Source organism: Ursus maritimus, unplaced genomic scaffold (genome assembly GCF_017311325.1).
Source record: "Ursus maritimus isolate PB19 unplaced genomic scaffold, ASM1731132v1 scaffold_4, whole genome shotgun sequence".
NCBI classification, from domain to species: Eukaryota; Metazoa; Chordata; class Mammalia; order Carnivora; family Ursidae; genus Ursus; species Ursus maritimus.
The window spans coordinates 12464333-12491905 of NW_024426552.1; the positions used below are offsets into that span (position 1 = coordinate 12464333).

The 27573-nt window shown below is 51.0% G+C and overlaps 2 protein-coding genes across 2 annotated transcripts in view; one reads left to right on the top strand and one right to left on the bottom strand.

The window, feature by feature from the left end:
• Nucleotides 1-6423, top strand: part of URB1 (URB1 ribosome biogenesis homolog) — a 67682-nt gene extending 61259 nt beyond the window's left edge. The window contains exons 35-39 of the mRNA XM_040621034.1: nt 1244-1353; nt 1753-1950; nt 3170-3411; nt 3856-4455; nt 5623-6423. Coding sequence (XP_040476968.1) covers nt 1244-1353; nt 1753-1950; nt 3170-3411; nt 3856-4455; nt 5623-5813 — 1341 coding nt within the window. The 3' untranslated portion in view covers nt 5814-6423. The remainder of the gene's footprint in view (nt 1-1243; nt 1354-1752; nt 1951-3169; nt 3412-3855; nt 4456-5622) is intronic.
• A 1601-nt stretch (nt 6424-8024) lies between these two features.
• LOC121100445 (melanocortin 2 receptor accessory protein) lies at nt 8025-27198 on the bottom strand. The gene is made up of 3 exons (XM_040621662.1): nt 26984-27198; nt 10452-10546; nt 8025-8063 (listed from the first exon to the last, which is right to left on the bottom strand). Exons 1-3 carry the CDS (start codon nt 27087-27089, stop codon nt 8025-8027), a joined length of 240 nt encoding a protein of 79 aa, XP_040477596.1. The 5' UTR covers nt 27090-27198.
• Between the last annotated feature and the right edge of the window lie 375 nt (nt 27199-27573).

The following is a 27573-nucleotide window of genomic DNA, read 5'->3' on the forward strand; positions in this document are numbered from 1 at the left end:
AGGTGTTGGTGGGGGGGGGGGGGGGGGGATGAGCAGGGGAGGGGCAGAGCGAGAAGGAGAGAGAATCTCAAGCAGACTCCCCACTCAGCACAGAGCCCGATGCAGGACTCGATCTCACGACCTTGAGATCATGACCTGAGCCAAAACCAAGAGTCGGACGCTGAGCCACCCAGGACACCCCCCCTTTGTCTGAAGGTTTACTTACAAGTCAAAGCCTTGTGAATTTTAATCCCAGCCTGGACATGACCAACCGGCTAATCTGACATTAAGCTGACTTTCCACGAGGGAAAATGAGATCCCATGAGTACCTTTTGTGTTGCCTGCACGTATGCAGGCTGTGGGCTGGCACTCGCTGCCATCTGTCCTCGGGTGACATGCCGTTCGTCGTGGCCCCTTTGCTGCGCCCTGGCCCGATAGTAAGGCCTGTGCAGAGGGAGGAACTAACCAGTAATTGTGACAGATGACCCCTGTAAGTGACAGGGGTGCTTTCACAGAGACAGTTTCGAGCCACTAGAATGTCCCTAAATGCACAGAAGGTGTAGATTCTCAAAACTCAGCTAGGAAACGAGTCAGGAGTCAAAACCAGTGGTCTCAGAGCCAACAAGGGAATGCCCTCAACCAAGAGCTCGTGTGTGACTGTTCTAAATGCCAAGAGTGGTTGGAAGGAGTAACTAGGTAAAGCTTTCGGTATTTGGATGAATTTCTAACCCCGTCAGCTTTCATATCTGATAGTATATAACATGCGGGTAAATAGGAGCAGGTTAGAAGTAAGAAACACGTTGGAATAAACTGAATGTGGTTGGTAGTTTTTTATTATTTATGACACGAGAATTCTAAAACACCCAATTCACTGTTCGAGGGGCAGTCCCATTTTTATATCTTCCTTTCCAGGTGGTAAAACCGAAGGGACAAAATGGGCCACCCACTGTTTGGGCGAAGAACGGGTCCACATCCTCTCCCAGCCTCACATCTGGGCCGTGTGGTTTCTGAGCCACGACTCTGTGCCCGTGGGTTGGTTCCTTAGGATGGGCTCGCAGGAGTGGGCACCCCCGGGGCCGGGCAGTCGCTGTGGGGTCTGTGTGTCTGGCCGGCACGGCCACCACGCTTACAGACTTAGCGAAGCAAGCTTCGTCTGCACCCGCCGCCCGGAAACCTCACATCCCGTCGTNTAGTTTAACTTGTTCCTTTGGTCAGGTAAACTTGGTGTTCATACTGAGGAGTAACTCTTAGTTTGGGTTTACAGAATTGGATTCTGGAAATTCTACAGAACGCTGCCCGGGATGCCCAGTCCGCCTATGAGATCCTACGGGACTATAGCCTTTTAACATGGATTTTGCACATCCTTGAGAGCAAGTAAGCATCTCGTGTGTGAGACGTGTCGGGTGGGAAGAGAGTGGGGTGGAGGCCATGGCGTCTACTGCTGGCTTTAGTGTTGACTGGAAACAGGCAGTAGAATCCATACTCTCTAGTTGGGACTTCAGGGGGTCGTCCAGCTAGAGAAGATAATCGGGGCCCCCCTGTGCTGATGCCTCCTTTGCGTGGCAGGCTCCCCGTTTTGAGTTGGATGCTGACCTTTAGGGGCTGTGGTGGGCGTGAGCAGGTGGAATTGCTGGGAGAGTGGCCAGCCTGCCACCCACTGCCGGGTGCCGCCGCTGCGGGCAGAGTCTGTCCTATGGCTCCACCCACCCCTGCTCCAGCCAACGTCACTGAAAGGGGAGGACGTGGCAGTGAGCGTCCCGTACTTGGTTGCAGGTTTCTGGAGACCCAGCTGCTGTCCAACATCATCTCCTTGCTACACACACTGTGGGTGACCAACCTGGGGGACAAAGGAGTGGCGTCGGAGGGCCAGCCTTCCTGCCAGCCAGGGTCCCAGGAGCCTCCGAAGCTGCTTGCCCTGCACTTGGTCAATGAGTTCCTGTATGTTCTCATTGTACTCACGAGGCACCTGAGGTAAGCCTATCCCCGCCAGGCGTGGCCACTGGTGTGGGTCACCTGTGGACGTCCCCTCTCAGCAGTCCCCACAGTCACGGCTCCACAGGCTGGCTCTGGGCCCGAGGGCTGCTGTCCATTGGGGGTGACGTCAGAAAACCCTGTCGTAGCTGCTTCCTCTTCACGGCTTCAACTTTAGGAGGCCCCTGTCAGGACCCTGCAAACCTGGCACTCTAGAAACCCAGCACGCGTCACAGCGGATCATTTGGGGCGGGCAGACAGCTTGACGATTTGATCCAACCACTCAAAGTGATGTTTTGTAGAAAGAACATCTTTTCCATGACCTTAAAGCTAAGAAAGTCAGGGTGTTCCTAGACTTGCCTCTGCCCTCGAGGGCCTGCACGGACTCGCTGACCTGAGGATCTTCTTGAAAATGTCAGTATTTTCGCCTGGCCCCTTGGAGTAATGCTCCTCGGTTCCTCAGAGAGCTGACTCGTCCCCAGATCCCACTGTCTTGGGGAAAATACAGCCGGTGCGCTCAGAGCTCTGACTTGGGAGCAGAGGTACTGTGCTAACTGGAAGCAGAAGGTTGATGGCACATGGCGTGTAATCTCAGAGTGAAAACTTTCTTGATAAAGCACAGGGCATTGGGTCTTTCCTTGTTCTGAATTAAACTGTGAAGTCAGTGCCGACAGACCCGTTTCTTATTCTGGGGTTGTCGAAAGACACGCTGGTGTTTGAGAACCGATTACTATTTGAAATAATTAAAATTGTGTGGAGCAGATGATATTGAATTTTAAATTCCCTCGAGTTCAGAGTGGATGTCCTGCAGGTGCCCACCGTCGGGTTTGGCCGTGGATGGGGCGCAGTCTGGGAGGCCGTGAGGCACGGGGAGTCGGCCGTCGTGTGGTGTTTGGTTGGGCGGCTCACGCCCAGACCCTCACGCTCTCTCCACCTCGCTCTCCCAGTGAGCCATGGTCTCCAAGAGTTTTCTGTGCCTGCAACATGGAGGGGAGACTCCGGTCCCCAGTGTGCCTCCCCTGGAGCAGCTTGCTTTTCCCTGTTCTTTGTGCTGGGCTCCATGTGTCGCATGGACCCGAGTGTCTGTTGTGAAGGGACACTGGGGTCACGTGTGGATCATTGGCCCCTCGGGATCTGTGGCATTGCCGAGCCACCACGGTCCTGGGCTGTGGGATGAGGAGGCAGCTCTTGCTCAGTCTGTGACGTTGGCTTCCAACAGGCCGACCTTGGCCTCCGCCCAGCTGACCAGCTTCTTCGGGGCCCTCGACTCTGTGCTCAAGTACCGGGCCACCGTCATGCAGGCCTTCAAGGACATGAACCGCTTCACCGTGAACGAGACAGTGCTGTCCACCAAGGATGTCCTCATCCTCCTGCACAAATGGAGCCTCCTCGAGAGAGACGCTAAGCTCCAGGAGGACCTGAGAGCGGCCATTGAGAAATACCAAGTTAAGGAGCTACTGAGTGAGTGTCAGGACCCCACTGTCTGGTGCTCCCCAAACTGTGCTCACTTCCCCCACAGAGCAGCCGACACTTCCCCTCTCTGACAGCATTGCCAGCGCTGACGAGGCTTAGAAACAGGGCGTGTCCTCCCTCCTTGGGGAGACCTGGCTTTGAGCTCAGCTCTGCCACTGCCGTGCTCGCTGTGAGGGGTAGCGGGTGGCCTTGGTTGTGGTGAGGATGGAAGGGGTCCATCATAAGAGCAGCGGTGACTGTCACAGTCCAGTGGGGAGCTCTCGCTGTGCTCCAGGTTCAGGAGCATGTGCTTTGGGAGCTGAGCCGGGGCCGGCGCTCGGGACCGTAAGCTGCCCTCCTCTGCCTCTCCCTCCCCCCGCATGACTCCCCGCCCCCGGATCTGTGTGGGAGAGCGGGGCATCAGTCTCACTGCGTCTTGTGTGTGTGTGACAGAGATGCTCAAGGACAAGAGCAAGCCCGTCGTGCCAGCCCGAGCCAGGGGCCCGCGGGGCCGGAGGAGCAGGCCTGGGGAGGCGGAGGAGACGGCTGGCCCTGAGCAGCAGGCGGCCGCCGTGGAGACATGCAGGGGCCTCCTGAGGTCCATACTGATCCACTGGGGGCCAGCGTTCCCCAGCCCAGAACGGGCTCAGGCGCCCGCGGACGGGACCACCCCTGAGGGCGATGCGCCAGGCCTGGCGTGTGCCACCGCGTCGCTGGTGGTCAGCTGGGTGCTGCGGTCGGCGGCGGAGCGCCCGCTGAGCAGGGCACAGACTTCGGGACTCCTGGGCTGGCTGAAGAGCCACATGCTGCCCCAGCCGGCGGTCGTGAGCGAGCTGCTCGGGGACAGCGCCGCGAGGAGTAGCATCTTCAGGCTGTACAGCCGGGTCTGCAGCGCCGAGGAGCTGGCGGGGCCCGCGCAGAGCGTGGCCTGCCTGTCCAACGAGGTCCTGCTGCGGCTGGCGGCGGCCCGGGGCCCGGCGCCCAGCCCTTGCCTCCCGGCGGTCCAGAGCCTCTGCCGCTTGTCTCTGCAGGAGGAGGACGAAGCCACGCGAGGTGAGGCTGGTTCTGGGAGCCCGTCGGTATCGTTGCTGAAGTGTCATGTGGCCGAGCCGAAGGGCCGGGGATCATAGTTTGCTGTCGGCCTGAACGTGAAGGGAGAGGAGCCCTTTGCCTTTGCTCTCGGGTAAAAGCCCCGTGACGACCGTGTGCGCAGTGGAGAGAGGCGCCCCCCTCGGAACCACTGCGGGGCGGCGGCTTTCCTGCGTCTCCGCCGTCACTCAGTGAAGGGTTCCGTCTCCGCGTTCGGACGTCCGCGCGGCTGCAGGTGCGCGTGCCCGTGTGGACTTGCATATATATGCGCAGGCACGCACGCATGCACGCACGCCATCACGCGCTTGGCATTTAGCAGGTGCTCAGTGAAGGCTTACATGCAGGAAAGAAGAACGAACGAGCAGCAAAGGCTTAATTTAAAAGGCTGTAAGAGAGCAGAGGGGGGCTGTGACCATGTGCGTGTGGCCTCCTCCACCTCCAGGGATGGAAGGGGAGCAGGAAGGGGGGATGGCCAGCAGCCTGGGCAGGTGAGCTCCCCTGGGCGGTGGGTGACCTCTTCTCTCATCTGGCTGCTGTGGGGAAGTTGAGTCTGGGCCTGGGAAACCCTGTCACCTCCCCCATGCCATTGAGGAAATGATGTGAAGTGATCTTGGAACCTCTTCACAGACCTCAATTCTGGCTCTCAGCACGGGTGGTCAGAACCAAGAAGAAACTTGGCTTGTCGTAGCTTTCTTTACATTCCACACACATTGACCAAATAAAAAGATAATTTTTTTTTAAAGATTTTATTTATTTGACAGAGACAGCCAGCGAGAGAGGAGGGAACACAAGCAGGGGGAGTGGGAGAGGAAGAAGCAGGTTTCCCAGCGGAGCAGGGAGCCTGATGCGGGGCTCAGTCCCAAGACCCTGGGATCATGCCCTGAGACGAAGGCAGATGCTTAACAACTGAGACACCCAGGCACCCCAAAAAGATAAATTTAAAAATAAAAAAAGATTAACACCGAAGTTAAAGGCCAAATTAATGTGTCTGGGACACATGCTCCCTCCTTTTGCCACAGTTCATTTGGGCACTGAGCAAAGCTCTTTGTCCCCAGGCGTAGGGAGTGGGGGTGACTGGTTTTCCAACAAAGTAGCTTTGTGTCCTAATGATATTGTCTATCTCTTCCCCAGCCACTGCAGCGTTCCTGGTGTCCCTGTACATTAAGGACGTCTGGCTGGGGGCTCAGCGGCCGGACACCCTCTTAACCCATGTGCAGATGATCTGCGATGCCACAGAGGACACGCTGAGTGATGAGGCCATCGTCATCCTCTGCAAGGACATTGCCGCCTCGGTCCCTGACGCTGGACGCCCTGCCATCTGACGCCTTCTGGCACCAGGTTCTAGAAGTTTGGTTGAGTCAAGGGTTTCCATGCAAGCCTTATATAATGACAAGTTCTGTCTGTGTTAACTCTGTTTCCTGACAAGCAAAGTTGGCTTATTTAATTCACCAATAAGGACGACGCTCAAGGGACTGTGGGCACAGCGTGGTCAGAGCTGTAGTGGGCGTGGGGCCTCCTGGGCTGCAAGCCCGTTCGGTGTTCACATCGGTAGTAAGACCCTTCCCCTCGGCCTCGCCGCTCTTCAGAGAGTACACCTCAAGTTGAGGTGACCCTTCTGAGCGCTTAAGAGATTTGTGCATGTGAAAGCCAAGCTGTCCGAGAATATAAGACATCAGATAAAAGAGTGTAAAGAGAGATGTTTCAGCTTTTCTTTCCATGAGAAGTCTTACAAAGCTTTCTATAACTTTTTGAGTGAATGAGCTCCTGCCAGTTTTAATTATTTTCATAAGTAAAAGGGTGTTACCCTGAATCCTTACAGTATAAAATTGATTTGACCTCTGCTTTGCAAAAGAAAGCCTGTATTTTTTTTTAATTGTCTCAAAGAGGGAGTTTGGGATTTTATAACTTGTTAATAAATGTCTGTTTTTGTTAGGCTTTTGTGTTTTGCTTAATGGGTATTAACAGACCATTTTATTTCACAGAAACCTGCATTTTAGAGGTCAGGATTTGACTTTTAAGGTTCCTGTGTTCATTGGTGCCGCAGCTGACAAACCTCAGGAGAACGCTGGCCTGTGCACGTAGAGCTCCTCATGTGCCCACGTCCCTCCCGCACGGCGTGGCCCCGGGTGGGGGAGGGGGGCACTGCTTGGCCATCGTCACAGGACCTCACAGCGGCCTTCCCTGTCCGTCGGGGACACTTTTCTATTCCTGCAGTGTTCCTTAGACTCGGTTCTGGTGTTTTTTCATGATTTAGGATTTTTAACCAGGATAAGAGGAATGCTTGTCTGTCTCCAGTCCCCTTACCACATTTGGGCTCATTGTCTAGAAAGCAGGGAGTGGCTGCCTCACCTCCCCCCTATCCCAAACACCTGCAACACAGTGTGTTTTGAGACAATTCCTAAATCAGAATTTTGCGTTTAGATTCAAGTAGGAAAGTCCACGTGTTCTTTCTCGCCCTTTTTCTGAGTCTCTGAAGCTCTTCAGTCTCCCTTGCCTCGTCTCCCTTTCTAACCCACCGCCCCTGAGTCAGGTGAGGCCGAGCCTACCCCCATTTGGGGGATTTGTCAGTCCACCTGGGGTGGGATGGGTTCTGTGGGCTTTGTACTTCCAGGCTCTCTCTGCCAGGGCCAGGCTTTTGGGCGCTAGAGGACTAGACCCTTCAGAGGACTCAGACCAGAGGTTCTATAACATCAGCCAGATGGGACCCATCCTGCCAGCTCAGAGAAGTCCTGTGACAGCATTCCAGTGCAGACCCTCTCCCCTTGGGCTCTGTCTTTTGAAGGCTTTGGGGAGGTCGGAAGTGTGAGTTGGGTCCCTTGACCGCAGTCAGTGGGGCTAGGAGGGCCTGCACTGCCCTGTCTTGGTAACAGCGGGTGACAGTGGAGGATGGGTAGGAACGTCACAGGCCCTCCCTGGGTGTCCTAAAGAAGGTTCAGATCCACCTAGAACTCAGGGTTGATAAATATTACAGCAATATGGGGTGCCTGGGTGGCTCAGTCAGTGAAGCGTCAGACTTGGTTTCAGTCCTGGGATGGAACCCCGAGATGGGGCTCCCCACTCAGCGGGGAGTCTACTTGTCTCCCTCTCTCTCTGCCCTCTCCACCACACATGCACACGCTCTGTCTCTTTCTCTCAAATAAATCTTAAAAAAAAAAAACCAACTATATTTCAGCAGTAATAGTTGAAGCTAAGAAGTGGTCCAGTAAAGATTAGTAAGCAAATATTTTTGAAAATTAATTCATGTATGTTTTATTTTCTACCCTTCCCAAAGTGAACATAAGAAGTAAGTCTGCAGGTAAAATGCACTGGAAATCAGTACCATCGAGGGCTGCTTCCCTGTGCTGGGGGTACCGCACGCCCTGGATAATGCATACTCGTGCCCCTCTTGGAGTACAGCTTGGCCTAGGTGCCCTTCCTGCTGCACGTAAGCAGGCTTTGCCAAGGCACTTGTGTGTCCAGGTCGGTTTGAGTTCACCAGTGTGCTCAGAGAGGTTCTGTCTCCAGGGGGAAGCTTGCCCCGCCTGTTCCTGATGTCAGCTGATGCGGTGGGGGTCGTCATCCGAGGCCAGTTCCTGGAGGAGAGCAAGGTGGTCTGGGGGGCAGATTGGGGCAAGGATGGAGGGGCTCGTGGCCGCAGCTGCTGCTCAGGGCTGCGTGCTCTGCTGCCCGGTTCTCTTCCCAAGCTCAGAGGAGCCTGTGGGGTGTCTCCAGATGCAGAGGGAGAGGGGGAGGCTGTGACTCGAGGGGCTTGGTGGGTGGTGCTGGGCGTTGTTCCTGCAGACAGAGCAGATGGGAAGCAGGCATCAAAGCTGGCCAGAGAACCCACCGGATGCTTTCCTGTTGCACTGTCCTGCCTGCCCAAAACCCACAGAGAAGGCATCACAGGGTAAGAGCACCTCGGCTAAGGGAGCAGACCCTGGGGGAGGGTCAGCCCAGCTTACAAAGGTCACCACTGTGGAGAAATGGAAGATAATAGGCAGTGCTTGATGGTGACCTTGACTCTCGGTCATTCCCTCCAAGGTCACTTCTCCCTCACATCCATGTATGATGGGGAGCAGGCAAGGTGACCTTCCATCCATCCACCTGTTTGAGTATTTAGCTCCTATATCTGTGCCTCCAGCCAAGCTTGTATCTTAGCTAGAAACCCGTACTCTGGACGCCTTTCCTGAGCGTGAGGTGCCGGGGGCAGTGGGCACAGCCGCCTGGCGTGAGCCGGCCCACCACGTCCCGCCTGCCTTCCATTTCATCGGTGAAGTGGGACCAACATTGCCTCTTAGCTGTCATCAGGATAACGAGGTGATGGATTGGTAGAGAACTAGTCTCAGAACTCGTTTCAACTCGTTATAATTCTAACATGAATGAAGAGGATCAGGAAGGGAGCCCAATAGAGCAGAGCCCTCCTTTCAGATGATGCTAGCATAGTTTTTTTATTTTTAAGCATAGAAAGAGCAACACCTCAGGGAGCAACTCAGCATCTCCTTCCCAAATCTTACAGTAAGACCATTTGGCTCCCCTGAGCATCCCACGCCCGTTAAAATGTCTGGAGAGTGCTTTCTTTGGTGTCAGGGCAAACAGCATCTTCCATTTGCCCTGTAAAATGGTAGCCCTGAAAGGCATGCAAGACAACTCAGCCACGGCCCCCTGTGTGCCCACCGGACCTGGGAGCTTTCCCCCGGGAGGGTAACCGACCGTTCTTGCGAACTGTCCCCAGCACAGGACTGGCTACAAGTCCCCTCAGAAGAGTGCGTTCATTTACCCCCAGATGCCTCTTGGGATATAAATCTGCTTAAATTCAATATGAGTTCTTAAAACTAGAAAAAAAGAATGGATTTCTTCATTGCTCAAAAGCTGGCCCCTGACTCCCCGGGTGCCCAAAGGGAACCAGAAGTGACTTGGGAGCCACTGTGGGCAGGGCAGGGTGGAAGCAGGGAGACAGAGCCCCCTTGAGATAGATCTGGGCATGCGCAGCTGTGCAGGTCTTCCCAGAACAGCTCTGCTCCACTCTCTGCTGCCAGCTTCCTATGCTGACTCGTGGTTTCCACTCCCCAAAACTGCTTGGTCCCTGATGGCATCCAGCCCCAGTCTTCCTCCTGCACCACTCAGCGCTACCTGGCCCTAGCATTTCTGTCAGGTCACGCGGTTCAAGGGGCTTTGGCCAGCGCTGGGCAGGCCCTCTTGGGTCAGTTGCCCACCTCTGGTCCCATCAGCTAAGGCAGAGAGAAAGGTAGTCTAGGGTCCCCATCTAGGACAGTCTTTAGGACAGCAGTAGCTGTTGGGGGGGCAGATTAAGCTAGAGGGAGGGGATTGGATGTGGTGGGCCAATTGTCTAGCACAGGAGAATTAACCTCTAATGAGCTAGGTTAATTACTAGCTAATTACTGCTTGGAGCTCCTAGATTTTACCGCCAATTTAGCTACTAAGGCACACAGTAGGTATTCAATAACAGATGGTGGTCATTGATGCCTACGTTTGGGTCCCCTTTTCCTGGTGAGTCGTTTGGCAAGACCTAACTGCCATGTGGCGTCATTTTGGATTTATTTTCTCTAAGAGCTTAATTGAGATGTATTTTATACACAGCAAAGTTCACCCGTTTAAAATGGAAAATTCAAAGATCTTCAATATATTCACAAAGTCGTGCAACCATCAACACAATCTGCTTTAGAATATTTTTGTCATCTGAACAAGTCCTGGCCCCATTAGCAAGCACTAATCTGCTTTCTGTCTCTCTAGAGTTTTATTTATTCTAGATGTTTCCTATCCGTGGAATCCGACAATATAGGGCCTTTTGTGTCTAGCGTCTTTCACTTAGCACAGCGTCTTGGAAATGCATCTGTGTCAGAGCGGGAATTGGGGATTCATTCCTTTTTGTGACTGAATAATATTCCACGGCGTGTGCCTGCGGTCACTCGCTGTTTCTCCCCGTGACTTACCTGCATCGGCACCCTGCGTACTCACCTCACCTGTGAGGAGCCTGACCAGGACATGTAGAGCAGGATGAGGAAGAGAAGCATGACGAAGAATGCCAGGCTCACCCAGAAGGTGATGACAATCAAATCTGTGGGGGGGGGGGGGGTGCATCTCAACGTCAGCGTGACGCCACAGAAGCCCGCGGCCAGGGGAAATAGGGCCCTGAAGAGAGGCGTTCTCCCCTCTTCCAGCCTCTCAGCAGCGACCAGTGGGAAGAGTTTTCCACCAACAATAACCTGGGGAAGGACCAGGGCAGCAGGGAAGGGACTTTTCCCCAGAGCAACTAGCGGCAGGGTCAGTTAGGGGGATTGCTGAGGGAAAAAAAACAGTGGATGAAATTGGTTGGCACCCCATGGATTTGCCTTTTTCAGCTGCTGCTCCCCTCCTTCCCCTTCTTCAGAGGGAGAAGGGCTGTGGGCAGCTTGTGTGAGAGCCAACCTCCCCTCCCCTGTGAGGGTAGCAGGGGTCTTTGGCGACTGCTCCATCAGGGGCAGACTCAGAGACTCCAAGACAGAGATTTAGGAGGAGGTGGGCTAGACTAGGGTGCTGGAACGTTCCCGTGGAGGGCAAGGCAGAGTTTTTAACCGAGGCCTCCCTGACCCCTTTCTTTCAGGGACACGCGCCCAGCTGGGGGAGCAGTGACAGGAGAGATCACCTGTGCAGCCAGCCCTGTATTCGTGGCCAGAGGCTGAAGGGGCAGGGAAACTAAAAATCATCGTTAGTCTCTTTGGGGCCCTGGGTAGAACCTGGCAGGCCAGGAGGTGCTGTTCCCCCCCACCCCCGGCTCCAGATCAGGAACATTCTGCAAGTTGCAAGCCACTGTTGCAATACCGTGGTATTTCTTGGTGGTCAACGATGGCTATGGGCACAGCGCACCAGGCTTGTAATTAGTGTGTGTGGCTATCTTATCCCAGACACACTCATGCCCCCGAGCCCAGAAGCCCCCAGCGGGACGTGCTAGGCACCTACGTGTGTGAGCAAAGGAGGCTACTGAAGGGTGATTACCCCACAGGAATTTCTTAAGCTCCCACTCAAGCCAGGTGCTGCCAGGGGCTGTGAAGGATTGAGCAGGGGCACACTAGCCCAGCGGAAATGGCTGCCGTGTCTGTCCTGCACGCTCCCCCCCACATCCTCCTCTGCGCTCCCGTAGTACTTCCTACTTCCGGGGATAAGCCTGCCCGGCCTTGTGTCTTGTTCCGTTAAACAAAAAGAGGTTTATGAATGGGTAAGCAAATGAGGACACCAACAAATTGAATGAATGAATGAATGAATGAATGAATGAATGAATGAATGAATGAATGAGGTGTTAGAGATTTGTGCATCATCTGCATAGAGCCGGAAGTGAAGGCCTTGGGGGTAAATAATGGCACTTGAGTAAAGGGTGCCACCTCTACTCTCCATGACCCGATACGGGGGGAAAGAGAAACTGAAGGCCAGTGAGAGTTCATCTTAGACCTTGACAGCACCACAAACAGTTACAAGGAAGAGAAGGAGTGCTTGCTGAAGAAATCAGAGTCCCCACTACCTTGTAATGAAGCATCAGCAACTTGGCCTCCACGCTCCAGAAAGACAAGGACAACAAAGACCCCCAGGCTGGCTCCCACATCCTCTCTCCTCTCTGTCACAGAGCTGAGAAACGGATGGTGGTGCCCCAGAACGCTGACCACTTTTAGGGGGTGTATGGGCTCCTGGGAAATAGGGAATGAGGTCATTACATCTGTCCTGGCAAGGAGCCTCTGAAGTTCTCCGCATTCCCTGACTGCTCACCACCCATTATTCTAGAACACCTGCTTCGGTTCCACCGGCCGGTCACAATGCGTCTTATAACCCTTGAAGTGGGAATATAAATGCTTTCAGAAGTTTTGGTTTTATTCTGTAAGGATGTGTTAGATTGAGGCAGACACCACTGCTCTCCCTGTTCATAAAAGTCATACAGGGTTTGAGATCTTCGGCACCCAGAGAGGCTCTGTCAGCACCTCTAAGAAAACAGCTTCAGAAGTTCAGCAGCTGAGACGCCCCCGCCCCTTCCCCTGGGCTCACATGTGTCTGCTTAGCCCTTGGTCAATTATCCCCACATACTGAGCGAGAAATGAAGCAACACCTTTCACAGAACACAGTGTCTCCAGAGAACTGAAATTTGAATTGTTTTCGGACCAAAAAGGCGATCAGTAGCCACTGGCCATTTCCTGTACTAAATTCTCTTTCCTTATGTTCTGTTATAAAAGATGGCCAAAAAAACATAGGGTTCTTTTTCCTCTTCCTATTGAAGACTCAGTCTAAGTGTTTGGAGAGAACATTTCGTTCCATGGCAAAAGATGTCATTCCCCAGTGCTGGAAATGTTTAACATCCCTGGGCTTGTTTTTACAACAAGGAGCACCAGGCTGGCTTGACAAGGAAACTGGTCCAGCTGTGGAGAACTTTCCTCTCCTCTGCCTCTACTTCCTACCCTCCCATCCCCCTCCTCTTCCCCTCTCCTTCCTTCCTTTCCCCTCCCCTTCCTCATTTACTTCCTTTTTCTCTTCTCCCCTCTTCCCTCCCTTCCTTCCTTCGTTCCTTTCCAGGTCCATACTGGCAGAATGAGGGGAGTTAGGCATCCACAATCGATTGGCAAGAAGAGGCTCTGATGGCATGGTGGGGTTCACACTGGGGGATTTCTCATGCTACCTTAGAGCTGAGAAATTAATCTGACCCAAATACTCCCTACTCATACCAGGCCCTCAGTTTTGTTCAATTTTGTGAACTGCTAAACCTGTTCTAGCCTTCCTCCAAATGCTACTAACATTTGGGTCCCAGAGTCCTGATAGGAGATTAATTCCAAGATTTTGCCCTTCTTGGGGAACAACAACCAGGTTAAGGGCCTAGGCTCACCACCTAGGTGGTGTTGAATTCAAATTCTGACTTGGCCATTTTCTAGCCATGGGATCTCAGGCAATCTGAGATTTTTACATCTCTAAATTGGTTAAAAGGGGATGATGGTATGTATTAGATAGACTGCTAGGTGGATTAAATAAAATAGTATGTAGATATAATGCACATGGCACAGTTCCTTGTTTAATGGTTATGAAATGATATATAAATAGAACTAAAATTATTTTTTCTGTTAAGAGGGTATTGGGCAAGTGGTATCACTGTGTCCTTCAAGCTCCACTGAAATGTGAGATATGAGTACAGGTAATTGTGGTATAGACTGCTCTTTGTGAATCGTAATGTTTGCTCACAGGTGCTTTCATAGTAATAGAAGCCCTGACTCTTGCTGCCTGGGATAAAGACTACATTTCCCAGACTCCCCTTCAGCTAGATATGGTCATGTGACAAGGTTCTGGCCAATGAGATGTGAGTGGGGCTCTTAACGGGACAGCTATTAGGAATCCCCCTGCAGAGACTGCTAGATTTCTAATAACCTTGTGTCCCTTCGTATTTCCGTATTCCGTTTTGCTGGTGGGAACGTGGATGTGATGGCTGGAGCAAGGTTTGGAGCGTGAGGTTGAGGGACATGTCCGGGGGGTTGGCAGAGGAAGTAGCTGAAAGGAAGCTGGCTTCTGAGGAGTTCAGGGAGCAGACCCAGCCCCAGGTCTTGCAGACTTCTGTGTGAGAGAGAAACCAACCTCTCTTTCATCTGGTACTCTGCTAACTGTAACCAATCTTCTTCACCGAATCAGTAAAAAGAGCTGACTTTTTAAATGAGGGTACCGAAACTCACAAAACCAAATGCATGCTGACTTTCACAATAATCATCCTCTATCATAGTCATAGAAATTTTCCTAAAATACATATCTTGATTAGGCATTTATGAACATTTACCAAAGATTCATAAACATTTATAAATTCTTTTGGAATTACCACCAAGGACACACACACACATATGCACACACCATTTTTGCTACTTTGTAAAATCATATTTTATTTTCAACACCCAGGCAGTACCAATCAGCTCAGTCATCCCTTCCGTTCACCTGATTGGTTTATGGGTGATGCTTAACTATTTCACCAAAAGCAAATCCACCCTCGAAAGAGATACGTAGTTTATCACTGTAGATGTCCCATAGAATATGCTGTCACTACCAAAGTCAGTTCCAAAAGAAGAGTCCCAGCCAAGCAGTTCTGAGCAATAATGGAATCATTCACGTGTAGCACCTCTAGCTGGGGCTACCTCAAGGGGAAATTTGTTCCGAGGTAAACAGTCTCATATCTTTTTTAAAAATCACTTTCACCGCCAATGTCCTATTCATAGGGCTGACCGTTTGCTGAAGACTTAGAAATCTTGGTTAAAGTTGTAACATGAAATTGATTGCTCTCATGCGAGAAAAGAGTTACATGGAGGTCTTTCGCTCAATCTTTTCACTGAGTTCTCTGCCTTGTGTTAGAAGAGATGGGTGAGCGGTGTGTTTCTGTTCTTCCTCGCCCAGCTGTGGGAGCAGCAGAGGAACAGACCGCCTTATAATTGAAGCTGCCAGAGCCAGTACATCAGTGAAGTCGACATAGGCTATGACAAATTTTTCCTAAGCCATGATTAAAGGAAGAAGACATATTGACCTGAGAAATAAATAATACAGCTTGAAAGCCAGGCACTACCCAAAGGAAATCAGTCCACCTGCAAGGGAGCATCAGAGCTGTAGCTAGAGATTCTTTGCCTTAGAATAATATGTATTGCTGCTGTAACATTGGTATATGGGACTGTGTTCCCCTAAGCTTAGCCTCTGGAAAGGGGGCAGATAGAAAAGCAATCACATAATTCGTTCAGGCAGAGCCTCAGGAAACAGATTTGCATTTTCCCACCTTTTTGACAGTGTTAGGGAGATTCTTAACCTTTCCCTGAAACAGAAATCACATCTGAAAATCACAAGGGTAAAAAATCTTTGTGAAGTCCCTGCAACAAAGTCACACCAGATTTCAAGCCAGCCCTGGGAAAGAGCAACCCAGAACCTTCGAGTCAGCACTGAGTGCTCCACAAAACATGTGTATCAGTCCCTGGATGTTTCCAATGATCTGTCCCTCCATGATGGAATAAATTCCAGGGTATGAGCATGAACACAAAAATCTTAAAATCCCTCCTGCTTGTTAGGTGAACGCACGAGCCTGGCTATTTTTCCTTCTGTTTTCCTCCTTCTCTAGTTGTCACAAGAGTCGAACCCAGCCTGGTCTTCCACATTTCAACCAGCCACCCCAGGTGACCTTCCAGAAGCTTTGCCTTTGTCTTACCTTAAAGCATCCCTGGCTCCTGGCTCCATTCCCAGCATCTTTCTACCTTTGGTGTGTACCTCTGCCCTGAACTGGGAGGTGAATCTCTCTGATCTGTTCGACTGAGTCCGAAATCCAACCCAGAGGAACTGGGGAGGAGAGAAAGGTGCATTTGTCAGCAGAGAAGCTCACCTGCTTTCTGCAGTGTGACCTCTGTCCATCCCCCTCTGGCCTCATGCTTACCTGACCTTCAAAGCCAGGTAACAGAGCATCCCCGAGACCACCCGACACTGCCTTTTGCTGATCATTACAGAAAACAAAAATGACACAGTGATAACAGTAGCACAGGGTGTGGATGGTGGAGATTTCTGTTTTTGCATTTGGGGGGGGGTTGTTTGTTCTTTTTAAAGATTTTACTTATTTACTAGATAGTAAGAGAGAGAGCACAGGGGGAGAGGGAGAAACAGACTCACTGCTGAGCGAGGAGCCTGACGCAGGGCTCGATCCCAGGACCCTGAGATCATGACCTGAGCCGAAGGCAGATGCTTCACTGACTGAGCCACCCAAGTGCCCCTGTTTGTTTTTTAGTAAATTTCTTTGAATTCAAATACTGTGGACAAAAGTAGGCAAGATTATCTTTATTTGATACGCAACAGAAGCTTTTTTCTCCCCAAGTCCACTGCTTGTACTAGCAAAATCCGGGAAGCGTTCCGTATGTTCAAAAATGCAAGTTTCTAGAACACCATGCTGTTATTTACAAGATTTTTGTGAAAGAATATTTAACAACACAAGAAAGCAAAATATTGTCAAGTCAATAAAAGCGAAGTACAAAATAGCATATAGCCAGGGGCGCCTGGGTGGCTCAGTGGGTTAAGCACCTTCGGCTCAGGTCATGATCTCCAGGTCCTGGGATCGAGCCCCAAGTCAGGCTTCCTGCTCAGTGGGGAGTCTGCTTCTCTCTCCCTCTCTCTCCTTCTCTCTCCTTCTGCTCCCCCACCCTGTGTTCTCTCTCTCAAATAAATAAATAAAATCTTTAAAAAAAACAAAAACGTGTACAGCCAGATCCTATCTGAAATCTCCAGGGGAGACAGATGACCATAGTGGCCTCTACAGAAAGGCGATGCTGTGGGTTGACTAGCTCCCCCTGGCCTCCCAATGCAGAAGCCCTAATCTCCACACTGATTAGTGTGGACTTTGAGTGGTAATTAGGTTTAGAAGAGATCACAGGGGTGGGGCCCCATGATGGGATTAGTGTCCTTCTAAGATAAGGAAGAAACTCTCTCTCCCTCTCCCTCTCTGCCTTTCCCTCTCTTTCCCCCACTCCTTACTTCCCTCTCCCCCCCCCACCTCCTGCTGCGTCTCCCCCCAGGCTCTCTCTTCACAGGCCTGGAAGAAAGTCCCTGTGAGCGCATAGCAAGAAAGTGGCTGTCCACACAGCAGGAAACAAGTCCTCACCAGACAGCAAATCTGCTGGCCCCTTGATCTAGGACTTACAGGCTCTAGAAATGTGAGAAATGAATGTCTGAAGCTCCCTGTCTATGATATTTTGTTACAGCAGCCTGAGTAGACTAAGATAGGTGTTGACTACTTAAAATCTGGTTTGGGGGACACTTCCCTCCAAGGGATTTTCTTTAGAGACGGTAGATAGTCTCCCACGGCCTTCACTGTATGTGTGAGAGGGTAGTTGGCTCCCTGCCCTCCCCTGGAGCGGCAAAGGGCCACTCGAGGGCGCTCTGCACGTGTCCTCTGCGGTTAGTGGGACACAGCAGACTGGAGTCTGAGGAGTGCTCTAGAAAATCCTGAAAGCGAGAGGCTGGGCAATCAGCATCAGCAGAGTGGAAGGAGCATCCCCTCTGGTGGGGGATCCCACAAAGCTCCCGCCAGAAGAGAAGGAGCCGGCTTGACTTGCTGCCCCCGGGGAAGAGGACACCCCCGCCTAGACCAGAGCCAGTCCAAGCTGGGGGCAGGGCAGCCAGGGAAGAGGCCAGTGCAAGAGTTTAGCCAAGAAGTAACCACAGCCAGGGAGGAAAGTCACTTTCCCACAGACAGGTCATCTGAGCGGGTGACCGCCATCTCAGAGAACCCACAGAGGAGCCCCGTTGCCCGGTGCTGATGTGAGGAGGCCAGGCGAGATCGACAGGAGCCGAGTTCTGGGGTCAGGCAGCAGGCCCCCTGGTAGCGGACACTGCTGGGGCACATGGACAGTGTCTTCGCCCTCCGTGGCCACCTGGGCAGGTGTCTGCTGCCGTCCTGGCCGCCCTCCTCTCTGACAAACGCGGCTGTCCTCCCTGCCCCTCCCCTCATTCCATCCCTGGTGTTCCAGCGAAGAGGTGCCCCCAAACCAGGATGGGGCGGGTGGCCTGGGAGAAAGGAGCCGGCAGAGCGAGGAAGGAGGGAGCACCCCAGTCCTGAGCCAGGGAGAGAGCGAGTGCTCACTTTGAATGAACTTTGAAGGTGGTTTGTCTTTATTTTATTTTTTTAAAGATTTTATTTATTTATTTGAGAGGGCGCAGGAGCAGGGGGAGGGGCAGAGGGAGAGGGAGAAGCAGACTCCCGGCTGAGCAGGGAGCCCGACGCGGGGCTCGATCCCAGGACCCCGGGATCATGACCTGAGCTGAAGGCAGCCGCTTCACCGTCTGAGCCCCCCCAGGTGCCCCGAAGGTGGTTTGTTTTTAAACATTTTTGAAATTTATCTCACAGGATTAGACATTCGCTTTTGCTAACGAGACTGACTGGTAGACATTTTTTTTTTTTTTAATTTAAGAGTAAGCATGAGGCCTGCTCCAGATCACACAGGAGTGCAAACAGGAAGTCTAATTATTGACTGATGAAAACGTATCCACTAGGATAAAAGAGTAGCTACAAGATATAAGGAAACGTCATGAGGTGCCCTGGGGCTGAGGGAGGGGACCCAGGTGTGCTCCTTCGCTCAGGCTGCACTACGTCAGAACCTTCGTGCTCCCTTCAATTCATCTGTCCAGTCCTAATGCCCAGTGGGATGGTATCCGGCCATGGGGCCTCTGGGAGCTGCTGAAGTCATAGGGTGGAGCCCCCGTGAATGAGCCGAAGGCCTTTATAAGGGCAGCTCCAGAGAGCTCCCCCCTCTCTCCCCCTGTGAGGACGCAGCAAGAAGGTCGCAGCTCCGAAGCCGGAGAAGGCCCCTCAGCCAACCGCCCCCGTGCTCACACCTTCACGTTAGACTTCCCAGCCTGCACAGCTGTGAGAAATACACTTTTTTTGTTTATTTTATTTATTATTTTTAAAGACTTTATTTATTTGACAGAGAGAGAGAGCACAAGCAGGCAGAGCGGCAGAGGGAGAGGGAGAAGCAGGCTCCCCGCTGAGCAGGGAGCTTGACGTGGGGCTCGATCCCGGCACCCTGGGATCATGACCTGAGCCAAAGGCAGACACTTCACCGCCTGAGCCACCCAGGCGCCCAATTTTTGTCGTTTATAAGCCACCCAGTCTATGGTATTTTGTTCTATCAGCCTGAAGAGATGAAGACAGTGGCTTAAAGAGCGGAAATTTATTTTCTCACAATTCTGGAGGCTGGAAGTCCAAGATCAAGGTTTCCACAGGGTTGGTTCTTCCTGAGGCCTCTCTCCTTGGCTTGTAGATGGCTGTCCTCTCCCTGTGGCCTCACGTGGTCTTCCCTCTGTATGTGTCTGTGTCCTAATCTCCTCCTCTAAGCACACTGGTCATACTGGATTGGGACTCACCCTTATGACCTCAGTATAACTTAATCACCTCTTTAAAGACCCCTTCTCCAAATACAGTCCCATGCTTAAGTACTGGAGGTTAGGACTTCAATATAGGAATTGGGGAGGGGGGGGGACACAGTCCAGCGCATCACACCAAGGAAGGACACAGTTGGGAGAGATTCAGACCTCCATGGAGATGTGGTTTGGCCATTGGATAGCAGAGATGTTGGCTGGTTCAGCCAGGCCTGAGCTAGTCTAGAGCTGCTGAAAAAACCATAGACAACCCTCTAGAGTGGGGTGCAAATGACCAACAGCTTGTAGGGGGTCCCCCTGTCAGGGGCTTGCGACTCCTGCCCCCTGTGGGCCACAGAATGCCTGGGGGCTTCAGGTCCCAGGTCGAGATGGCTGCAGAGAGGTTATTGCCACGTGAGACCACAAGTTCTCAGAGGGACTGCATTCTGGGCTGGTGACAGACTGTCCCACATGTCCTCACACGCCCCCTGCCGACCCCCAGCCCAGCCCTCCTACAGTGCCCGCAGCGCCCAGAGCCCTGTCCTGAGAAAGCTGAACTCTTGCTCACTTCAAAGGAGTCGTTTGTCACGGAGCATATTTTGAAGGCAATAAATCGGTAACTGACACAGATAGCCATCGTGAAAATTAATGGGCTGTGCAAGAGCTGCCTACCTCACATCCGTTTATCTATTCATTGTGCAGAGACGGCGCCAGGCGCTACTCGGGAGCTGCAGACAGAGGGAGCAAGACAGAGGAAGGTTCCTGCTCTGCCATTCATCCCGTCCAGTCAGACTCTGCCCACTAAACATGTCAAGTGTCCTGGAAAGAGTCCTCAGGGATCAGAGCCTGGAATTGAAGTCCCAGCTCTGCAAATATTTTACTGGGTGACCTGGGGAAAATCACTTGGCTTCTCTGTGCCCCAGGACCCCCCCACACTTTTATTCCCATGGCTGCAACACCAAACATGCTCATTTGTTTATGCTGGCCCCTCCTTCCCAGACTGTGAACTCCTGAGGGTAGAGAGCTTGGCAACTGTGTGTTTCCAGGCCCAGCATGTGGCTGTTTCCTGCCTCGGTGTCACTTACCACCCACTCAAACCTCAAATTTATAGATTCGCCAGAGGGATATTCTTGGCAAGCAAATTGGACCTTGTCTCTTCTCTGCTTACAATTTTAAATGACTCCCTGCAGCTCCCATGAATCCTCCAAGGCTGACCGGCAAGAATCTGGCCCCCATGTCACTCTTCCCCCAAACACCCTCCATGTCACGCTTCCCGGAAGCAGCTCCTGCCTAGGATCGAGTGTAACCCGTTTCCCCCCCATGCTGGCCCTCTGTTGATCAGGCGGAGTCCCTGTGGGCCTCCGGACTCAGTTTAGCCCACGTTCCCTGTGAAGCCTTCCCTGCGTCTTCCCTCTCTGCGCTCTGCCGGCAACGTCTGCAAATGTCCAGCCTAACACCATGAATCACATAACAGCTTATTAATGATCCGTATCTGCCACCTTACTGGAAATAGGAAAAGTCGAATGTAGGCAGAGTGTTAGATGACACTGAGACATCGTTACTGAAATGCTTAGACACAGTGTTATATTCTTACTTGTTACCATTTTCTGAGTTTTGGTGGAGGGAGGTTGTGATGTCTGTAACCTACGTGGAAATACAGCATCATCATAAAATAGATAATAATGGTCATAAAATAAAATCATTCTTCAGAAAAATCAGGGATAGGGATTTAGTCTTTTGGGATTTGTGTCTCCAGCTGCCAGTGCAATGCCTGGCCTATCATGGATAGCTACAAAATTTTGCTGGTTGCATTAATTGTGAGCAAAAGCAAGAAGGTAGGACAGGTATGGTGTGTTTCTGGTATGGTGTGGAAGTGGGGCTTGTTGAGACAGATGAAAAACTAAATTGACAACACCAAATTTCAGAGGAACTACCAAGAGGAAAAGGGAGCTTATACTTTTTGGAGATGGCGAAGGCAGGGAACAGTGCAATGGGCATGTGGTTGTTTCTGGAGTCCCTCCCATGCAGGGACGCCATGAAGAGTTACACAGGTTGTGCACTAGTCAAGGAATTCCGCCTGGATGGGTTGTAATTAACTGTGTTCTCAGAGTAGGAGCCTTTTCCTGATTTCTATGATCTGGGATAGTAGCAGCTTTATTCCTATGTACGTGGGACTGGAGGGGGAAGAGGGGAGTTAAGATGACCATCTGAGGCGCCTCAGTTCCCCAGGATGCATCCATGTAACAGTCCTGAGCAAACCTGGGGGGTTGGTGACCCTAAGGAGAATGTAGCTAGGNAAAGAAGAAAGAGGTTGAGAGAAATGGAGGAGAAGATGGAGAGACACAGAAACCAGGGGGACGAAGGAGGTGAGCCTGCAGGTTGATTTTTCTGAAGGGGCAGTTTCAGATGATGGTGGATGCAGGGGACCAGAGAAGGGAAAGTGGGCACAACTTTGAGAAGTTCGGCAACCAGAGGTGGGAGAGGCTTTGGCTGATGGTCCAAGAGGGCAGTGGGGATGCAGGTCCGGGTGTGTTTTAGACAAAAAGGGGGAAGCCGGTAGAAGGGGAGAGGTGGTGTTGAAGATACACTCTTCCAGGCTGGGCTGATGAGCTATGAGGAAACATGACAGCATTTTGACAAAATAATGAGTGGATGCCCCACGCTGGGCTCCCCTGCCGGTTCCTCTGTGCCCACCCATCACTCTGGTGACCAGGTCTCTGGACGTCCCGCTGGGGCTACTGTTCCCAACCTTGGGGGAGTCCATGTTCCCTCCACACCACTAATGGTCCTCTTCTGGTGACCAGCTTGGTTGACATATCGTGATGGTTAATTTTATGTTCCAAGTTGACTAAGCTCAGGGATCCCACACAGCTGGTAAAACATGATTCCTGGATGTGTCTGTGAGGGTGCTTCTGGAAATGATGAGCATTGATTCAGTAGACTGAGTAAGGAGATCCGCCCTCACCGGCGTGGGTGGGCATCGGCCAATCCACTGGGGGCTCAAGTGGAATCGAAAGGCAAAAGAAGGGCAAAGTTTGCACTTTCTCCTTGAACGGGAACATCTGTCTTCGCCTGTGTTCGGACACAGGTCCTTGGGCCTTTGGACCCTGGGACTTCAACCATCGGCTCCTGGAGTTCTAAGGCCTTTGGACTTGGACTGAATTACCACTGGCGTTCTGGGTTCCCGCTTTCAGAAGGCAGATGGCGGGACTTGCCAGCCTCCATCACTGCGTCAACCGACCCCTATCATCAGTCTCCTCTTGTCCGTGTCAACATACGGCCTACTGGTGTGGTTTTTCTGGAGAACTCTGACGGATAGAGTCACCACACCGTGAGGGTCTGTTTCTGAGGTGAGGAGATGAGCAATCTCAAGGCCATTTTTGTGGGCTTGGCTACCTGCCATGTATTTCTTTCTGCCACACGGCTCTGTGAATTGGCAAAATGGCCCACTTCTCAAGAGGATCCTTGTCCCATTGAAGACTAAGTGTGACAAATAGTCACAAGAGGTCACACAGTGTATCATTCCACTTAGGGGAGGTAACGTCTAGTCAGTTCAGGCCACTTTAACAAAATATATGTATATCTCTCCCAGTTTAAGAAAAAGAGGGTCTCTGTCAAAATGAACTAAGTGTTTACAATTCTGCCGAACTGCCCAGAACATGGAGTTATTGTCACCCACCTCCAGCAGGCTCAGGGTCCTTGTCCCCACCCTCCCAGCTGAGCTTGTCCCTCCACGGGAGAGAATGACCACTTGCCACCAGCTGGGCCCTGCCTGATACAGTCACCGACAGGCCCAGAGAGGAGAGCGGTAACTCAGGGGAGTTCTCAGTTTCCCCTCAGAGGTTAATATAGTCAGCATGTGGACTAGGAGTCCTTTTGTGTGTGCACCCAGGTGTGTGTGTGTGTGTGTGCATGTGTGTCTGTGTGCATAGGGGTGTAAAGGTACAGAGAAACCCTGGTCAGCCAGGCACCAAAATGCTAACACTGACTGTTTCTGAATAGTAGAGTGAAATCATTTCCTGTCTGAATCTTTTACTAAGAGAGCATATCAACCTTTAAAAAATATATTTTAGGGGCGGCTGGGTGGCTTAGTGGATTAAGCATCCGACTCTTGGTTTCCAATCAGGTCATGGTCTCAGGGTCCTGGGATCGAGCCCCGTGTGGGGCTCCATGCTCAGCCAGGGAGTCTGCTTGAGATTCTCTCTCGCCCTCTGCCCCTCCCCCACTCATGCACACACGTGCTCTCTCTCTCTCTAAAATAAATAAATACACACATTTTAAAAACTTGAATTATAAAATGTTCTAAATATATAGAAAAATACAGAATATGTATCCACCAAATATTTGCTTCAGATCCTTTTTTTAAAAAAGGATATGAAACAATTACAGATAAGTTTGGAACCCTCCCCATCCCCCCAGCCCTTCCCCTCCAAGGGAAGCCACAATCCTAAAATTAATGTATGCCATTATATTTTCTTGTGTGTGAGCACCCCCATAGCAAAGAACATATGTATTTTTGTGTTTACAAATTTATAACATAAATTAACTGCATCATTAATTATAACAAATTCATTTGAATTTAAGGAGATGTCATTTTAATCAATATGATCATTAATAATGAACATCAGTTAATTCTGCAGGACGCATAATTCTGCCCGTTGCTTTTTACCTTCATGATACTTTAGCAATTTGCTCATCTCAACACACGCAGATCTGGTTCATGCATTATCACCACTCTGTGTTACTGGCGATAGTAATACCATCGTAACTCCTTTATCCCGCCTCCTGTGGATATGATGTCACTTCCAATTTCTGACTATCACAAACAGTGCTGCAGTGGACATTGAAATACACGTATCCTTGTGGACGCGCACAAGTGTTCACTGGGAGAGGGATGCCTGGATTATGCCCTCTCAGCATCTTCAACTTTTGTGGCCCTTGACAACTCACCAAAATGGTGAATCCAATTTTCATCCCATCCGCGGCATATGGTAATACTAATTTCTTGACTTCGTACCCGGACACTCTGAATATCAATGTTTTCATGTTTGAATGGCTAGAATACGGCAGGCTCAGAGCCTTGGTGCTTGGTGCTCCCGCTGCCTGGAAAGCTCCTTCCAGAGCCATCCTCCAGGCTTGATCTCTCACCTGCTCACAGGTCACCGTGGGGAGACCTCCTCCCACCACCCTAGTCAAGGGTGCAATTCCTCATTGGGCCCCAGCTCTACCTCGCTATCCTTCTTGTTTTATTTTCCCAACTGCTGTATTTTTCGTATTTGTGGTGAATTAAAGACTGCTTTGAACTGCAAAGCAATTCACCTTTCTCATTGCAAGATGGGTTCTAATTCCCTCCTCTTGAATCCGGCCTGGGCTTAGTACTGATTGGCCCAACGTCGCAGAGCTAGTAAAGTGACAGAGCTCAGATGGGAGCTCCAGCCGGCTCGGGAGTCCACGTGCCTGGCCTCTAATCAGTGTGTCACTGCCTCCCAGCTGGCCCTCTAGAACAAGCTAGACAACTTCCCACCCAGGACATAAACAGCCTGGCAGAGCATTTTTGTCTAGCCCCAAACTTCTTTTCCAGAGAAAGTGGAAATTAAATTTAGAGAATGCCTAAGGACTGAGATACACCAGAAATAGAGAAAGCTAGAAGGAGTAGCTCTCTCTGTGGGTGTCAAAGGCTCCTGACATCTAGGGTGTCTGGGGGGACCCAGAGACTGGGCTCCCCCTGAAATAGTGTCCTCAGGGAGATGGTCTTTACAGCACTGGGCAGTTTGGGGAGGAGTTTCTTATTTGCCCTTGTTTGGATACCCACCATGCTATGGACTTTATTTATTTATTTTTAATTTTTTTTTAAAAGATTTAATTATTTATTCGACAGCGATAGAGACAGCCAGCGAGAGAGGGAACACAAGCAGGGGGAGTGGGAGAGGAAGAAGCAGGCTCATAGCGGAGGAGCCTGATGTGGGGCTCGATCCCAGAACGCCGGGATCACGCCCTGAGCCGAAGGCAGATGCTTAACCGCTGTGCCACCCAGGCGCCCCTATTTTTAATTTTTTTAATTTATTGTTTTGTTACGTTCAGTGAGCCACTGTATAGTACGTCATTAGTTTTTGATGTAGCGTTCAGTGATTCGTTAGTTACGTATAACTTTTATCTCTAGTTCACGTGTGCGAGAAAGAACATTTATTTTTTTCAAACCTCACACACAGCTCAGAGAACATCAGCCCCTTTTCCCAGAATTGGAAGTTGTTTGTGGGTGATGGCATGGGGCAGAGGCTGAGACTGCAGATTCGAAGGTTTTAAAGTTGCAAAAAATATCTGCACGCGAAACAGGGGAGAGAGCTTTGGAGCCCAGGGGGTGACCAACTGGGGTGTCTGGCGCACAGAAGGATGGGAGTGTCTGAAGCCAACACAGAATTTCACTTAATTCATGTTAATTTAAAAAAGGCTTTCCTGAATACAAGTCTACATTTTGAAAACAAAACCACAAAATAACGAAAACAAAAAACCAAATCTACGTTTTGTCCAGATCTATACCTAACCTGAAGTCCTGAACCTCTGACGATATGAATGAGTGGGCTTTTATTTCAACCCTGCCACTTTCTCCCTAGTCCTATATGTATGTGCAAAAATCCGCATTTTAATTTCACGCGTATATACCTTGCAGCAGAAAACACACACCAAACCTATCGTCCCCCCCAAAAGCTTTGGCGCCTTGCTGGGGCCACAATAAGTCCTCAGCAAACATGGATGGGTACCTGGGCTTCTGCAAGGTGTAAGGGAAACTGGAAACAGGAACCCTTCCTAAAAAGACATTCTAGATGGCTTTCTCCAAGGGCTCTGCCAGGGATCTGCTCTTTATTAGCGATAACATCCAAATAGATTTCAGTGTAGAGCTGGTGTGTGACCAGGTTCTCTTGCTTTTCATGTAAAAACATCCTGTTCCTTCTAGTGACTTACTTTTTGACAGATTTTGTGATTGTAGGACACGAAATACCCAAGGAGCCCAAGATGTGGGGCTAGCAGAAGATGGGTCCCCAATACCAGGACTCTGATTTTGTTTTGTTTTGTTTTTCATACTCATTTCCTCAGCTAACTTGTTCTCTTGACTGAGTAGCTGGAATAATCAGAGAAGATCGTTCACATAGTACCAGCTTACCCAAGAGAGAAAGACTGAGAGAGAGATGAGCAAAAGGATGTTGGTTTGTTCCCGTGGTCCTTCCTGAGACCATGAAGATTAAAATCAGTTGGTATTTTCATAGAAATTAGGAAGTCATTTATCTTAGGGGTGGGCGCAATAACCTCTTCCAGATCTGCATGGAGCAAGAGAGAACGCGAAATGGACAACTCTAAGAAATCCCCCTAGCTTATCGGAACCCCGGACAAATCAAACTCTATAAGGAAATCTATCTTAAAAGCATATTCTGCTCCCCAAGTGTCTGAGTTTCTTCGGAGGTTAGTTTCAAGCCAGTTACAGAGGATAACAGATACCATTTTACTCCTGTTTACTTCTGCCTCCGCGTATCGGGTCAAGTTTGGGCTCATCTTTGACACCCGTTGGAGTAGGAGGTGAGTTTGTCTTCTGGGCCACCCCCCAGCCTCTGCCGGGCCGGCTCCCCCGTACAGAACTCACATTTGTTGGCTTTCAGCTTCCTCTCATCCACGGGAATGAGGTCCAAGTAGTCCAGGTAGTCCTCGTAGCTGTCGTACGGGGTGGAGGCGTTGGTCTGGTTGGCCATGTCCGCGGCGCATCCGGAGCTGGTCCGAGCCCTCGGAGGGATGGGCCAACTGATTTCTGTAAAGTCATCCAAGTGTGTCTGTAGGTCTCCGGGCTCAAGGCCTGCCCACTTATCGGAGCTGTTTGGTTAGGAGAAAGGCCAGGGGGCTGTGCCTGACATCTCAGCCCCCACGTAGATCTTTCCACCCCGCTGCTCCTTGGTAAAAGTCCAAAACAAACAGAGCTGCAAAGCAGGAGCCCAGGCTTTCCAGCGAAGCTCGAGGATGCCCCTCGCGTAAGACAGCAGAATGGGTACCTGGGCCCCTTGAAAGACGAGACGCCGAATAGGGCTTAGGAAGGACACTGGCTCTTTGCTTTACTACTTAAAAAATTAATAGAACCAAACTGAAAGGCTGGCAGTGCCCTTGACTTGCATGAAGGCAATGCCCGGTGCTATTGAGCAACCCGCCGAGCACTGAGTAAGAGTTACGATGGGAGGGCAGAAA

Bases quoted from the DNA above. Each gene is read 5' to 3' on its own strand.
- LOC121100445 (XM_040621662.1), bottom strand. From the start codon at position 27,089: ATGGCCAACCAGACCAACGCCTCCACCCCGTACGACAGCTACGAGGAC. The intron at 10,547-26,983 runs GTGAGTTCTGTA...CCCCCCCCACAG, and splicing joins GAAGCTGAAAGCCAACAAAT to ATTTGATTGTCATCACCTTC. The intron at 8,064-10,451 runs GTGAGGTGAGTA...GCTCTCCTCCAG, and splicing joins CCTGGTCAGGCTCCTCACAG to GAACTGGCCTCGGATGACGA.